The 17446-nt window shown below is 35.8% G+C and overlaps 1 protein-coding gene across 3 annotated transcripts in view; it reads left to right on the top strand.

The window, feature by feature from the left end:
* LOC136034128 (importin-4-like) overlaps positions 1 to 17446 on the top strand; it is a 113382-nt gene that overhangs the window by 53473 nt on the left and 42463 nt on the right. For all 3 annotated transcript variants that reach the window (XM_065715289.1, XM_065715290.1, XM_065715288.1), the window contains exons 8-11: positions 457 to 711; positions 5136 to 5358; positions 9966 to 10085; positions 15602 to 15883. In XM_065715289.1, coding sequence (XP_065571361.1) covers positions 457 to 711; positions 5136 to 5358; positions 9966 to 10085; positions 15602 to 15883 — 880 coding nt within the window. The remainder of the gene's footprint in view (positions 1 to 456; positions 712 to 5135; positions 5359 to 9965; positions 10086 to 15601; positions 15884 to 17446) is intronic.

Here is a 17446-nt window from a genome sequence, read left to right as displayed (position 1 = left end):
ACAAAGCAGCAATTTACAATAGGCTTAGAAATCTAACTGAATAAAATATGTCACGTGAAGATAAATAATAAATATCTTTCGTGTTATTTAACTTTTTTTAAATGGAAAGACTGTGAATAGAGACAATATATTCAGACTTGCGGCATAAGTTTATTTATTTTTGTCTTTGCTGATCCCAGCGGCTTTTTAATTTAGATCTCAATGCTATTTAGCGTTACTAAAACAAATTGAAAAACCTAGTAAAAATTTAAGATAATTAAAATAACGAACGTGAATCGATGAAAAATCGTTAATTTTAAAGTTTTGAAAAATAGGATAAGGGCAGAGAACATGCGGGAGGAAAAAGAGAACCTAAAATATCGAGAACCGTTAAAAAGAGAACCTAAAATATCACAACGATATGTACCGCGGAATCTTGAAGACTAATTAGTTTACTCCTTTTGTGATCTCTTATAGTTGGCAATGATTGAAGCATCTTTGATAACTCCTGATCCAAGGGCGAAGAGAGGTGCTTATGTGGCCCTGGCCGTTGTTGCTGAAGGATGCGCAGAATATATTCGTTCAAAACACATGGACACATTTGCTCGCGTTGCAACGGCTGGAATTCAAGATCCTGAAATGATAGTCCGCAATGCTGCATTATTTGCAGTTGGGCAATTTAGCGAATTCCTGCAGCCTGATATGTCTAATTATTCGGACCTCCTTTTACCGGTATGTCTATTATAGTCTTGGCTGATGTGTAGCAATTTAATACAAAAAAAAGGATAGGGGCTACTTGCAACTAATTGGAATTGGATTATAACTTTAATCCCCTCCCCTCACATAATAACTGGCTCTTCTGTATTTTATTATCCTCTAAATCGTTTCGATAAAGTAAAAACCTATTTTAGCACAGTGGATTGGTGCTCTACTTGGCAATACGGAGCACCCGGGTTCGATCCCCGCTGCAGCAAGGTTGGGTGACAAGCTTGCTACTTGTCTCTATAAAAAAAACTCAGCAATTGAAGTGTCGACTCGACGCCCTGTGCGTTAGTAATAACTCAGGAGGATCTTTATCCCTTTTTTTTAACGTTTTGAATTTTTTTTGTTTTTTTAACTACTTTTACCCGTATGTTCCGGTGCATCTGTGCAGTGTGCAGAGGAAAGGAAGGAGGGAGGAGGGGTAAGAAAATGATGCAATAGTCAAATTGTGTTAGGGATGTATCTAGTGTTGTAAATGGTAAAATTGGTCATGGTAATTATGGTATTTTCCGTATTTTAATGTAAAATCGTTATTTTACATAATTTACAAAATTTTACTGACATATTTTATGGCGCCTTGTAGTTTTCATTGCGCAAATCTACCCAAAGGCTGGCAGGCAAGTTTGGATATAATATTGTTTTTGTGACTTTAACTGGATACACGGCAGGGCTAAAGAAAGCCATATAATTGCTAATTGCACTGATTAATTTTGTTGCGAAGTATTCATGATTGAGTGATAAATTGATATTCGACTTCTCTTGACGTGTATTGCCTTATTGTCATATGCTTATTTTCTTTTAATGAACAGTGTACGTAATCTTTCCAGTAAAACAATTTCAGAAAGCAATATTATTTGGCCTGTGGGTCTGTAGCATTGATATCCGGTCTAAGGCCCGACACAAACTTGGCCTTTTTTTACTGAACGTTTATTTGCTGTTGCTGCTGTATCGCGAACACACTGGGCTATAAATATTCTACCATCGTAACTTCAGTCGATCATAATAGATCATAAAGAGATCATAAGCCTTTTTGTATTTTCATTGAAAATAATTGAAAAAAACGACACAGTCCTCTCAATACACATTGCAAATTGCAAGAGAAGAACTCACACTTGTCAACATTGAGAGAAAGTCCAATATTGGAAAAAGAATAAGGAACAGAAATAACAGAGTCAGAAATGTCCCTTCCTTGAACGACTAGCTAAAAAAATACTCTAATACACCTTATAGGCTGTTTCGTAGGCTGTACTAAAAGTATGTTTCAATACCACGTTCTACGGCTATAATGAAAGAAAGGCTAAGATGGCTAGGGATGTATTGTGGATGGAGGATGACAGATTGCCAAAGATTGTCATTTTCGGCCTGTCTAGGGCTAAACGGAAAGCAAGTCGTTTGGGGTCGAAAGCAGGTCGTTGGTCGGTCGGGGTGGGATGAAGTCGTAAGGAAAGATTTAAGATAAACTGAAACTTCATGGGAGGGTGTAAAAAGGGAGGTTTTGAATTGATTGGGTGTAGGATTGCATTTTCTAGAGGATCTCGCCGTGGCGAGGGATTTTTGTGTGGAGGTGGAGCCAGATTTCCCGTCATTATTTAAAAACGACCGGAAATTACATTAAAAAAAAACTAGTCTTTCTACTGAAAGTAAAAAGCAACATTAACACTTAAAACAAACAGAAATTATTAGGTATATGAGCGGGTGGCCCCTCTTCAAAATCTCGCTCTTTACGCTAGAGTTGGAGTTTTGTCCAAATTCTTTAAGAATGTCTCCTAAATTACAAGGGTTGTTTAATTAGAACAATAAGAAGCTTTTTTACAAATAATAAAATCTTTAGCGGGAAGAGCAAGATATTGAGGAGGAGCTAACCCCCCTCATACACGTAATGATTTATGTTCTTTTTGTCAATGTTGCTCCTTCCTTTCATTTGATTCTTTTTGTAAAGTTAAGGCTGTAAGCAAAAATTTTATTTCCCTTTACAGATATGTTACTAAGGCGTGTAAGGCAAAATGTGGGTAAAGGTCTTGATTAGGGGCTATTGAGAAAAAATCGTTAAGAAAATAAGTCTTACTTCATAGTATGCATAATAATTGTAGCTAACACATTTTCCATGCAGCTCCGCTATACTTTACCCCCAATTCCATCTCCTCTAATGTGCATATATATAGCCCAAATTATATATTCCATTCCCCAAGCGTTCTGCCAATGCGTCTCTCTTGTTTCAACCCGTGCACCCATAAATTCAATCAACTATGACGAAACAAGAGCTAGAAAAACAAGAGTGAAATTTTGCAGTGTATTTTAAAAAATAGATTCTGAAGTTAAGTACTGTCAAAGCAATAAGGTATTATCCTAGAAATAAGGCTGCCAAAGGGATAAATTAGACTGTTAATTAAAATAACAAAACTTAGAGGAGAGGTATTGCCTTTTTAACCTTAGGAAAATTAAAATCATAAAAAAATGTCATTAGAAGCTGAAAAACGATAGACAAAAAAGAACGCTCAATTGGTCTTCTAGGTACAGGGAACTCTAACATAGAAACTCCACCCCTATAATTCCTAGGGAGCACTTTATGTTGCCCAATCTTACATTATTTTGCCAATTTTACTTACCGGTTTTTTATTTTACGGTAATTTTACAACAAAAGATGTATCCCAGCGTGACAACATATTGTAATATTTTTTTTGTGGTGGGGGGGCGAGGATGTTGGGATTTTGCCTCCTTCCCGTGCCTGCAATCAGCTTCTAAATCTTATTCATTTCCTAAAACATCTCGGGTATTTCATTACTGTTTTCACCAGTATTCTGGTTAAGGTCCAGGCTCGGGATCTTACCTCCTCTTCATAAATCTTACACCATCCTCCTGCCTTTTCTGTATTTATTAATGCTCCAATGTTTACGGACGTATTCTACAACCAATTAAAAATGTCCTTTTTCGAGCAGGCCCTTAACATATATGTTTAAACTAAAAAAAGAAGAAGTAAGTATAGGTAATATCCTGTCTTATAAATATCTTGTAATATTCTTCTTGAGGAGAGTGGGAATTTTGGCCCCTCCCCTTGCATACGTGCCTCCTCTGTATTTTAGCAATATTCTATAACGTCTCTAAGTGTTTTATTATTACTTTCCCTGGTGTGTTTCTTATGTCCAGGCACGTATGCTATAATTTATTATAGGGGAGGGGGTGAGGGGGCTCAAGTTGTGAGAAAACAGTGCAAAAGGTACATTGTGATAGGGATATATCTAAATGTGAGAAAAATTGGATATATCTTGTAATTTTTTTTACAAGAAAAAACTGAAAAACAGTTTTAGTTCTCCAAAAAATGAGACTGAAAGAAGGGTATTCTTTTTTCAGCGCCTTGAAAGTTTCTGGTTCAAGAGGACCCTAGTGCCAAAAAAAATAGAGAGGGGAGAAAGAACACCTTCTGTGACTTGTATCTTTTCCAGGGGTGTACGTAGGGGGGAGGGCCCCTAAGATCGGACACCCCCGAGTGCTGGACGCTTTTTATTGAAGTATCAATATTTTTTACTCCTCTCGATGCAAGCAAGTTAATTGTGAAAATATCAGACAATTTTTTGATCAAGAGAAATGTGTTTTTTTCCCGTAGGAGAACAAGTCTAAATTATCAGTAGTTTTGGCAGGTTTACAATCAGGTTGTTAATCCTAATTGATGGTTTTTAACAGTTTTATGAGGAATTTAAATCATTTAATAATCTAGTGACTATCATTAGTGCTATGAGTACATAATTGATGAAGTGTGAACTTAAATTTAAGAAAACAATAGAAATAAAAGAGACACATCCCTTAATTTAGAAAATAACTTAGGTTGACTTTTGCATCTTAAAGTTTCCTGTCATGTTTTTAAATTTATTTTGAAGTTTTAAATGCTTTGAGTATTAAGTAATCGGATTAACGACGCTTTTTGACCACTAAGGTCCCTGCCATGTGGTCACAGGCCGTGCAATGTGGTGCTAAAGCCGGGTTCAACTTCTGGGTCCCACATTACCAAACTAAGATCAAACCCACTGCGCCACACAGGACAAAAGGGTGGTTCTGTCTGAGATTTAAACCCGAGACCTACTCTCGTACTGGAATCATACCCATAGACCAACAGGCCTATGGTTTTAAATGCTTTTTTTACAGATAAAAACAGTTTTAAATTGTCCGCCCAATAAGCATGTCTCTGTGAATTATCAATAAAAAAATTAGCTGTTATGTGTTATTTTTGTTTCTTTTTCTGCTAGTGCACATAAACTTGCTAGTAACAAGCTTATGCGTAACGGTACGGCCATATTAAACTTTATCAAGCTTATATTATTATTCAAAACTAAGTTATTCTAACAATTAAATCTTCATTTTCAAAATTTGAATAAATTTTAAAAATTAATTTATATTTTTAGGTCCTTTTCACTTATTTAACTCAAATAACATCCGTACCTACTGTGAAAACAGTCAATAAAAGCTGGGATCGTCTGTTCTACGCTTTGGAGATGTTCTGCGAAACAATGGAGGAGAAATTGGAGCCGTATTTGCCTTTGCTCATGGAGAGAATCTTCGTTGCTCTTGGTCCTGACCATTCAATGGCTCTCAAAGAATTGGCTCTCAGTGCCATCGGCTCAGCTGGTAAGCTTCATAAGTTAGTGCGGCAATGCCGTCGGTCAGGTGGTATTATTAAAGAATTCACTGAAAGTAAAAAAAAGAAAAAAAATTCATACCAATAAAAAAAAATGCTCATGTGACACTTACGAAGACATCACCTGCTTATGTACGTTCAATTATAATATAGTACCAACCCATCCCTCCTCTCTGTAAAATTGTAGCACAATTTAGGCCTGGTTAACAAGTTTTGTTTCATTAAACTTTGTTTTAAAAGTCTAGTTATATTGGTTATTTGTTATAAAAATGTAAAAGCTGAAGATCAGCTTTACTAATTCCATAATATTGAACTTGTCGTAAAACTAATATATTGGAAGCTGAAACACTGGTTACCACGCATAAAACCCTTCTGGCAACAACTTGGCAACCGTAGGACGTCGTCTGCCTTCAAGGACCTCCACAAATCAGCTCGCCAAGACCCCTAAAGGTATTGGGATCAAATGGCTACAGATATGGAGAGTCCCAATGACTCTCAAATCCACACAAACTCTAGCAACTTCTTGAAGCCTCTGGTAAAAAGAAGAAACATACAACTTTGACAAAAATTACTTAATCCCACGTTATCTGTAACGACCCTCTTATCCCAACCCTCCAATATCAGCAATGATTGGTAAATAGCAATAACTCCTAATTGGTCATGTCGACTATGGAAGATGGAACTTGCCAACATGACCCGTATGATGATATCGATAATAGACCACCAATATTTCAAGAGAACCTGGTAGCCGTGAAGAAAATTAGTAATTACAGAGCCGCAGGATATGACTCGTTTTCAGCAGAAATTTACAAAAAAAGCTTCAAGCCTGGCTATATGACTTTAAGGACTTTCCGTACGATGAACTTTTTAGGACTATTAGGACGTTAGACGCAAAAAGCGTCTAACGTCCGTTAGACGCAATATTCCGTTAGACGCAAAAAGCATTATTCAAGGAATGCCAAAACTGAATTAGTATCCGAGAATTCAAGAAGAGTAAAAGAGCAGAATGCAGAAACTACCGCTATATATATCGCATTAGAATATTGTGAAGATCTTCGCGATTGTTGCGAATCCCAACCTCTTTAAGATCTACTAGGATAGCGGCCATCAATTCCTCTACCAAAATTCGGGCCATGACATAACAATAACTCCAGGTTCGGCTCATCATTAGTGTTGTTCAGCCTTTAGTTTTGTTTATTTAGTGATTTTACTTTCTGGCAAGAAATTTGAATTTAAACCCGATGATGACAGGCACAGGTCCTGTCGAAATTATTCATGTAAAAAATCAATCACCTGACATCCATAGCTTACGTAAGCTTATTGCCATCCATCATTACTAAGAACAACCCGACCTAAGCAAGCTGTATTTTAAGCAGGGATGGGATTCACTGATCAGCTCTTCACACTTAGACAAATCGTCAAACATAGGGCCAAACATTACCAAACAATTACACTAGTATTTGTCGACTTTGTCACAGCCTTTGGCATGGACACACGCTATGGGACATGTATGGTAATGATGAAAGTTTGAGTACCGCCCAGGGTCTTTTCCCTTAACCAGGAATGATACAAATGCACGAGCCTGCATCCAAATCAATAAGAAACTCTCGTCTTATATGACGTCTCGTCTTATAAGACGAGAGACGGTACTCTCGTCTTATAGAAACTCTCGTCTTATAAGACGTCTCATTATCTCGTCTTATATATAAGAAACTCTTATAGAAACTCTCGTCTTATAAGACGTCTCGTCTTATAAGACGAGAGACGGTACTCTCGTCTTATAGAAACTCTCGTCTTATAAGACGTCTCATTATCTCGTCTTATATATAAGAAACTCTCGTCTTATAAGACGTCTCGTCTTATAAGACGAGAGACGGTACTCTCGTCTTATAGAAACTCTCGTCTTATAAGACGTCTCATTATCTCGTCTTATATATAAGAAACTCTTATAGAAACTCTCGTCTTATAAGACGTCTCATTATCTCGTCTTATATATAATATTTTAGTGAGACAAGATTTCATCCTCTTCATTTGCTTTTGAACTTCGTATGGATTGGATCTTACTGTTCAAGACGAAATCTATGCAAGGCTGTATTGGAATTAACGTGAGCGTGGATTTCAACGTCACCAACTGCAGCATTGACAGTATTTTTTAATGGAAAGTAGGAAATCAAGAGTGCTTTCTTAAAAATTTGCATAATGTAAAAAAAAACATCCTCTTTGAAATGCAAATTATTTTATACCAATTTTCCAGTTCAGTGCAAAATTTCTTTGCTGTATTTTTGAAACATGATTGGTGTTGGGTTATAAAAAATATTTTGATTTAAAAGTACAGAATTACTGTTTGCAGGCTAATACACTATAAATAATTGCAGTATAACACGACAAAAGTTCTTTTATTTGTTTGCCGTTTTTCTTATGGCCTCTGAAATTCGGAGACTGTATAAATAGCTTTTTATAAATCCGAAATCGGTTGGCTATCTTTGAACTTTTTCTTGAAAGTATCTTAACCCTACCCGAGCCAATTTTTTGTTTGAAGGCACAAAAAAAGACATCAAAACATTAAAATTGTGTTTGAATGAGTCTGCTTTAATATTACAGTCAATATGCTGATAAGAGTATCTATTATTATTATCATTATTATTATAATGGGCCATTAAGAAATTTAGCCAAGGCTTAGGCCACAAAAGGCCATAGTTCTCACCCTTCCCTCCCCCCCCCCCCACTTCCTTCTCAAAAAAGAAAAGTACCAATAGTTAATTAATTATAATTAATAGTTAATTAACTATTGCTGTTTCTTGATGCTTCAATTTTGATATAGGAATTGCCTATCCCTTTTTTCCCTTTCCCCATTCCTGGTATACTATTTTTTTTTCTCCTTTGCCGATTTTTTCACTTACTCTATTGTGATTGTTTTTTTGACGAGAAGTCACTAACTGGCGGCTGATTGCCATTTCCTTTTTTGTGGGTATTCTTTGTTTGATCATGTTTTGTTTTGTTTTTTCTTTTCTGCTTCGTTTTTGTTTTTTTCTCCTTATTTTACTTTTACTCATATGTAACCATTCTTCTATGGGGAAATACTGAATATGGTATTTTTGTAGATACGTGCTTCAAGCCTCCCCACTAGGTTCCCAATTACTCTAATGGAAAGTCTAATATTTAGAAAGATCCCAGCTCTTTTCAGGGGAGATTTTTTATCCTTCTCATTAATTAAGCATGTTTTCCTGCGATAATAAACTTTAATATGCATTCAAAACTAATAAATTTAAGATTTTGAGATCTGGATTGCAACATATCAGTATGTATTGAAATCAAAATTTTGTATCCTAGAATTCCATTTCCTATCTGTTAAAAGTTGATTTTCTTTACCGCTCATTTTTATGAATTGTTTGAATGAAAGCAAATGGAATGGTTTGAATATGCTTATATGATATTTTGAGGTATTAAGTGTTAAATTGACGTTTTAAACGTTAGTTTTCAATCTCCAGTCTTTAAGACTGCTACAGCCTTTGTACCATGTAAAAGCTATCTGTAAAATACTATTGCGGAATTTAGGAATTATCCGTAAATTAAAACACTTCTTTCCTTCATATGTTTTACGGTTTTTATATTTTTCTCTGATACATCCTTATATTTTGTATTGTTCGTCTGTATGGCTTGGTACTTTCCCCTCAATACTTCGCCCAATCTGCATACTGCAGAATAATGCCATTAGATCATATTGTGGAATAGGGAACCGGGAGTAGGTCAGGTTAATGTACAGTATAATTAATATAATACATATAATTAATATGATATAATGTAATTAATGTAATGCTTACAGCTGGATTGTGTGATTTTTATACACAGGTTTTTATGTACAAGTATTATTATGGGTGCGTTCCAGACTGTTTTACAGGAATATTTCGGGAAAGGTCCAATGTACATTGTCACGGAACTTGGACAAGTGGAGACGTTGAGGTCCTTGGCCTAGTTTCAAGTAGGACTGCTTTTTCAGTTATTTAAAGAGGGGCTAAGCTGTGGATTAAGCTTGTCCCAAGTACCGAGGAATTACCCATTAGTCAATTTAAATCTGAGCTGCGTGTGGGGTTGCTTGGTAAGTATACCTTCGAAATAGACTGAGACTGATGCAATTAAAATTGGCAATAATTGCTTATTGTTTTGCTTTTGATCATGATATTATGTTGTTTTATTGTGTGTGAAGTATGTATGTAAGTTTTTTTTTTCGGTACATGGTTTCACCCCTCTGCTTATTATAGATTAACTTGTTTTTTTTTGTTATTTGTTCTTTGTTTTTATTTTTTTTCTCTTCAATTTTTTGCTCTTTTTTGTTAGTAGCATACCTTCGCAAGCGACGCTTTTGGTGTGCTACCGATTGATTTTGTCTCTGTTATTTTTTTGGATAATAAATTGCTATTAGTACTATATTTTAAACTGTACTCCTACTGTCGATAAAACAGTAATCTTACTCTAGTGAAGTGGCAACCCCGATCCTAATTGAAACTTCTGCTTTGACGTTGTCCCATGAATCGCGAAAGTTTTTTTTGCTTAACCCTTCCTTAATGCAGCAAACTCAATCAACTTTATCCTCTTTTAGCAAATGCCACAAAAGAAGCATTGGTCCCTTACTTTCCCCAAATTATGACTCTGTTGAGGGAATTTCTAGTGACGGATCAAGAAGATGAAGAATTATTGAAATTGCAGATTCAGGCCTTGGGTAAGTGCTAACTAGTTTTAGTGCAATTTAAACTCAAAATCTCTGGTCATTAAATTTCTCATATTTGAGATATTGCGGTTCGAGTTGCGGGGATGAAAACGTGATATCGGGGTGGTAAACAAAATAGATTGGCTAGAAATTACACTTTTATATCTGACGATGTTAACTAGGGTCGTAAAAACATTAAAAAAAATTATTTCATGAATTTGGTCAGAAAGTAAAAGGAGACAGAGAACGAATTAGAGCAGAGGACTTGCTCGAAATCAACTTTAAAATTAATATATAAATTGCTCGAAATCAATCTTAAAAGTCGCATCTCTATCGATGGGAGCCAAATTTTATGAATTTTTAGTTTTAGTAGGAAGTACGTTCTCTATTTTTTCTTTCTTCCTTCAAAATCTATTATTGTTTGTTTTCTTAGACACAAAGTTTTTTTTACCAAATTAGTTTTTTCTTTCTTTATTTACAGCATCTATTTCCCCTGTCGTCTTTTAGTAGTTATTTAGAAGCGCAAATTTTGGGCTCAAATTTGAAAAAAAAAATATTTTCATCTTTGTGTCCGGTGCGTACATCCTTCAGTTAGGTACTACAGGTACCTTGCGATAGCGCAGTGGATATGACCGATCATTCTGTTTAAGGTTGCGCAGGCTCAATCCTGCCTTTCATTGTTACCTTGCGGTAGCGCAGTCGATGAAGCAGTGGTTCTTGATTAAAAGTTTACTGGTTCAACCTCGCCATCGCAATGAATGCAGTTTATACCTATTTTTTGCGAATTTTCTTATGTTTACTATACCACTAATATTTAGCAATAACATTTAATTCTTCATAATTGAGTTCTCATATATGCATGTTCCCTAGAGTGTGTAACTATTATTTCGATTAATATTAATGGTAAGAGTACATCGCGAAAACTAATTTATGGACATGTCGAAAAATGTCCTGAAAACCCGCAAGAAGCGTTACAGATCGAGTTGAGAACTGCACCTTTGGAATCGCCGTAACCGGAAACACCAGAAACACCGAAACGGAAACGCAGTACCATTTAGGAGAATTTTTGTCCCCGCTTTATCCAGCAAGAAAAATCACTTTATATTGGGAAGTAGTGACACCTCTTCTTTTTTATTCTTTTTTTTCGTCGCCGTTAATTCGTCATTGAAAAACCGCAGAGGTGTTTCAGAGCTCGTGATAGGTGATTTTTATATCTACGTGCTTTTGTAACGAAAGGTGATATTAAAAAAAATGTTGGGCAATTACTTCATGCTCAAGATGGTGCAACACCCTTATTTTTTGACAAGGTAATACAAGACACATTTTTTTGGGGGGGGGTGGCTTTTCTAGGGTATGACATCATGTTTGAGTGGCTCTGGTGACTGATTTGCTGTGGCTTGTTCTTGACAAGGTTTCTATATAAGGGTTAATAAAAATACTTGTCCCTCCACGTGTTGGCTGAAACGCTTATAGACAACCAGGCAAATAGCAACAATAATGAAAAGGTGTGCCATTTATCAGTCTTTTTTTTGTCATCTACGTAGTTATCCCGATATCAAATTTTCATCTTCACTTATTCCTAGCCTCTCTTTTTTTGTCCTCTCTTATTATCAGTCTCTCTTTTTGTCCTCTACGAATAATTTCAACTTTCTATTGCAACACTGACTTTTCATCTTTACTTACTTCTAGCCTCTCTTTTTTTTGTCCTCTCTTATCATTAGTCTCTTTTTTGTCCTCTACGTAGTTATTTCAGCATCAACTTTTCATCTTCACATATTCCTGGCCTATCTTTTTTTATCTTCTTTTATTATCAGTCTCTCTTTTTGTTCTCTACGAACAATTTCAACTTTCTATTGCAACACCGACTTTTCATCTTTACTTATTCCTCGCCTCTCTTTTTTGTCCTCTCTTATTATCAGTCTCTTTTTGTCATCTACGAATAATTTGAATTTTCTACTTCAACACCGCCTTTTTATCTTCACTTATTCCTAGCCTCTCTTTTTGTCCTCTCTTATAATCAGTCTCTTTTTTTGTCATCTACGAATAATTTCAACTTTTCATTGCAACACCAACTATTCATCTTTACTTATTTCTAGCCTCTCTTATTATCAGTCTCTCTTTTTGTCATCTACGAATAATATCAACTCCATTGCAACACCGACTTTTCATCTTCGTTTATTCCTAGCCTCTCTTTATTTGTCCTCTCTTATTATCAGTCTCTCTTTTTGTCATCTACAAATTATTGCAACACCGCCTTTTCATCTTCACTTATTCCTAGCCTCTTTTTTTGTCCTCTCTTATTATCTACGAATAATTTCAACTCCATTGCAACACCGACTTTTCATCTTCGCTTATTCCTAGCCTCTCTTTATTCGTCCTCTCTTATTATCAGTTTCTCTTTTTGTCATCTACAAATAATTTCAACTTTCTATTGCAACACCGCCTTTTCATCTTCACTTATTCGTAGCCTCTTTTTTGTCCTCTCTTATTATCAGTCTCTCTTTTTGTCATCTACAAATAATTTCAACTTTCCATTGCAACACCACCTGTTCATCTTCACTGATTCCTAGCCTCTCTTTTTGTCCTTTCTTATTATCAGTCTCTCTTTTTGTCATCTACGAATAATTTCAACTTTCCATTGCAACACCGCCTTTTCATCTTCACTTATTCCTAGCCTCTCTTTTTTGTCCTCTCTTACTATCAGTCTCTCTTTTTGTCATCTACGAATAATTTCAACTCCATTGCAACACCGACTTTTCATCTTCGCTTATTCCTAGCCTCTCTTTATTGTCCTCTCTTATTATCAGTCTCTCTTTTTGTCATCTACAAATAATTTCAACTTTCTATTGCAACACCGCCTTTTCATCTTCACTTATTCCTAGCCTCTTTTTTTGTCCTCTCTTATTATCAGTCTCTCTTTTTGTCATCTACAAATAATTTCAACTTTCCATTGCAGCACCGCCTTTTCATCTTCACTTATTCCTAGCCTCTCTTTTTTGTCCTCTCTTACTATCAGTCTCTCTTTTTGTCATCTACGAATAATTTCAACTCCATTGCAAAACCGACTTTTCATCTTCGCTTATTCCTAGCCTCTCTTTATTGTCCTCTCTTATTATCAGTCTCTCTTTTTGTCGTCTACAAATAATTTCAACTTTCTGTTGCAACACCGCCTTTTTATCTTCACTTATTCTTAGCCTCTTTGTTTGTCCTCCCATATTATCAGTCTCTCTTTTCGTCATCTACAAATAATTTCAACTTTCCATTGCAACACCGCCTTTTCATCTTCACTTATTCCTAGCCTCTCTTTTTTGTCCTCTCTTACTATCAGTCTCTCTTTTTGTCATCTACGAATAATTTCAACTCCATTGCAACACCGACTTTTCGTCTTCGCTTATTCCTAGCCTCTCTTTTTGTCCTTTCTTATTATCAGTCTCTCTTTTTGTCATCTACGAATAATTTCAACTTTCCATTGCAACACCTCCTTTTCATCTTCACTTATTCCTAGCCTCTCTTTTTTGTCCTCTCTTACTATCAGTCTCTCTTTTTGTCATCTACGAATAATTTCAACTTCCCATTGCAACACCGATTTTTCATCTTTACTTATTCCTAGCCTTAGTGACTTAATCTTCCTAACGTTAATTTTCAAACCTATGCTTGCATCCTGAACTCGCAAAACCTCTAAAAGTTCTTTCATTTTGCTGCTTAAATCATCAGTATAATCGATGTGCAGAAGGGTTTTACTACCCAATGTGATCCGTGTTCTCCCATTGCCTTTGCTATGCTACTTAAGACAAAGTCCATCAAAATGATCCACATAAATTTAGATAGAAGGCTAGCATGTCCTGATTTAATACGAAACCAGCTGCTAATCTCATTTCGTAACACGTCCTCATGTCCTTTTTTTGCTGTAACTAATTCTTCCTAACAAAATAAGTCTTACTTCACATCCAAAGTGACACAGACTTTTCCATTTTTTTCTCTATCTTTCCCTGTAACTCTATCCTGGTTTAGTACAGTCTCCAAACTGTTCTAATCGTATCTCTTTAACTCTTTCCTTATCCTAATTGTGGTCCCATTCCTATTTTTAACTGCGAAACTTTCAGATTGACTACTCCCTCTCAATTTGTTAACATACCAGTACAATATTTACTATTATGTCGTCTTGCTGCATCTTCCAGATCTTCAACGTTTTTATTCATGGCCTCGGCCTCACATCTCTTTAGTTCATATTTTAATGCTTTCTGTGCTTTATTTACCTGCCTCTTTTTTCACGTGAATATGCCCGAAAATACCTATTTTTAGGAGTAAAATGCCTTTTTTTCGAGCATAAAACGTAACATGTTAGTGTTTTGATGAAACTAAAATTGCGCCTTTCGGCCAAGCGTTCCTATGGAAAATCCTCATCCCAAACATGGAATCTCCACTCCCCCAAATGATTAACAAACACTATGTTTACATCCCTCTTCTATGTTTTGCGTAAGAGTACAAGTATATAAAATTAATTGCGACGCCCCTAGGGTATAGCGTGGTATTTTGAGAGTCTACCTCTTTTTCCCCCTTGTTGAATAGCCTTCCATTGTAGTGTCAAAGTTTCAACCATTGTTTTTTTTACTTCATCTTAAGAACCCGCCAGCTTCAAATGGGTTCGGTAGACAGCATTCGCCCATTAAAAGAGGGGGTAGAGTCATCTGCAACTCGATGGCCATCAGCGGGAAGCTACGTTTGATTCTCTGAACAGGTGCAAGTTAGTAGAGGGCTTCTTTCTCCTGCTTGGGCTTGCTCCTCAAGAGGTCATTACTTGTGCCACGGTCGGGCTTCATGTGTCCAGGGGAATTGGTCCCCCTCGTTATGATTTTGGCAGGCATTGCTGGCTTCAAGCTATCTAACCTCTACAGTGTATTCCAAAAATACCATGCGTCATGATCGGATACTGGGCAAGACAGGCCCCGTCTGGACGAGGAATGAAATTACGAGACCTCTATTTGTGGCTACAACTCTCAGGCTCAAACATGTTCCGCTAATGCAAAGTTTTGAAATTTGCGTAATCTGGTTTATTGAAAAATTCAGAATCCAAAAACTAAATCTGTTCTTTGAAAAAAAAAACATAAAAAATAGTTTGTTGTGGAGCATGTCTAAATTCAACACTTAGTTTTTGAATTCGGTCTATAGAGTGACAGTAAAGGCATTGTAAAATTGGACTGCAAGTATTTGCAAAGGACTATTTAGAACTAATAGCTAGAAATACACCATTTTTACTGGTGTTATCACTTGGGTCCTAGATTTAACTCTGATATTATTCCAGGCTCACTGTTGTACCAATTTAGTTGTGGAAACGACCCTTGATGGGGGATATTGTTGCTATGATTATAACGTATGTTTTATTTCTCTATAATTGTGATCCTATTTTATTGTCTTATTGTATATAGTATTTGAAGAGGGAGATCGTTTTGCACTTCTTGCTGGATGGTAGGGGTCCACCATTTCCCCTTGCGTTACAATTAGGGTCATAATCATGCTACCCCTTTTAGATACTTTGGCAGCCATCGCAAGAACTATTGGCGAGTCTACTTTTACTCCTTTGTCAAGCGAATGTATGAACTTCGCGTTAAATCTGATAAGGTCTAGAGACGACCCGGATCTTAGAAAAGTGACATTTGGGGTATTTGCTTCTCTTTCTATCGTGATGAAAGAAAATATGCAGCCATATTTAGGCGAAGTTGTTCAACCAATGACTGATGCAATTGTCAGTGTCGAAGGGATGACAACATTTACAAAAGAAGAAGAAGAGGAGGCATTCCCTATAGTTGAAGGTAAGCAATCTGGATCGGCACAGTCCTCCAAAAATATAGGACTACTAGCTATTGTTCCCAGGCCCCCATTGCACCCAATCCCTCATTGTATTTCCTGGCTGAAGGGCCATGATACGGAGGTCGTTTTTGAAACCTTTTGATCCCCCCCTTTTAGATTTTGAAAATTGCCCTTTCTGGATATTTTTAGTTCAAAGAATCTTAAAAAGCAAAACTGCCCCAATCGGAATTTTGAAAATACCTTTTTCTTGTGACTCATGTGGGTCGTTTATGACTTCATCTAATAAGACTGTTAATTTTTTTTTTTTTTTTTTTTATATATATACTCATTGGGAAGCACACCAAAAATATTCGTTTCTGCTTAATCTTTGACAATAGTTATTGAAAGCCCTTTGATTCCCCCCCCCCTCCTAGATTTTGAAAATTGCCCTTTCTTGGTATTTTTAGTTCAAAGAATCTTAAAAAAACAAACAAAATTGTCCCAATCGTAATTTCAGAATACGTTCTTCCTGTGACTTATGTGGGTCGTTTAAGTGTACTTTTAAGTGTAGTGCCGCATCCATTAACTTTTTACCTTACTGTCTATAGAATTCATAGTTGTAAATTTTGTTTCACATAATACCTTTGAAATAGGTTGGATCTGTCTTAATTATAGACTTCAGGCTACACCACCATCTATGTTTGACATATATGTTGGTCAAGACAATGATTTTAGTGGACTGTTAAAAGTACCAAGGATATTGAAATGAGCGGAAAATTGTCCAGTCAATATATATATTAAGAAAACTAGAATTTAGTGAATTAAAGTTTTAGTGAACATTTTTTTGTTTTGTAGTACGGTATGCCAAGTTAAAAAAAAAAAAAAAAAAAAAAAAAAAAAAAAAAAAAAAAAAAAACATGAGTGAAAATTAGCAAAGTATAATTGACAACCATATGACCAGTTTAAGAAGGTGCAGCTTTCACTTGAAGGTTTTCTTGTGTTTGGCAATCAACAGAGGTTTAATCAGTTTTACTTGCTTATATTCACGACTCAGCGTAACATTAGCAGTAATAGTAAGAATTAATATTAATAAAATAAATAAAAACACAAACTGCATTGACAGTTATCTGCAGCACATTGACAACGTTGCTTGCGAGGGCGTGCTATTTACAATATGATAATGTCAACAACAAACACAAGGTATAATAGTCGGAGGGTGAAACCTTGCACCGAGAATTAAAAACATGGGTAAACCACACTCAGTAAAACTACATAATATCATGATTCTAAAGCAATTTTAGCTCTAAAATATGATAAGAACCAATTGATAATAAAAGAAACTCAAGAAATGAAAAAATTCTGATTCTTTAATATAAAATATATTCCCATTCAGTGTCAATGTGGTTCGAAGGAATAATCACTGAACGGCATAATACGTTGCTCAAATTTAAGTTGATTAGGGTTTAATTATTCAGCACCAAGGCTAAACATATTCCAAAGCTTAGCCCTCCTATATATATACCTGAAAAATCCGTCTTACTTGAAACTAGGCGAGGAGCCTCAATATTTCCTATTGTTCGAGTACT

Source organism: Artemia franciscana, chromosome 12 (assembly GCF_032884065.1).
Source record: "Artemia franciscana chromosome 12, ASM3288406v1, whole genome shotgun sequence".
In the NCBI taxonomy this organism is placed as follows: Eukaryota; Metazoa; Arthropoda; class Branchiopoda; order Anostraca; family Artemiidae; genus Artemia; species Artemia franciscana.
The sequence above is the reverse complement of the archived record's forward strand: the minus strand, read 5'-3'. Positions and strand labels throughout refer to the sequence as shown.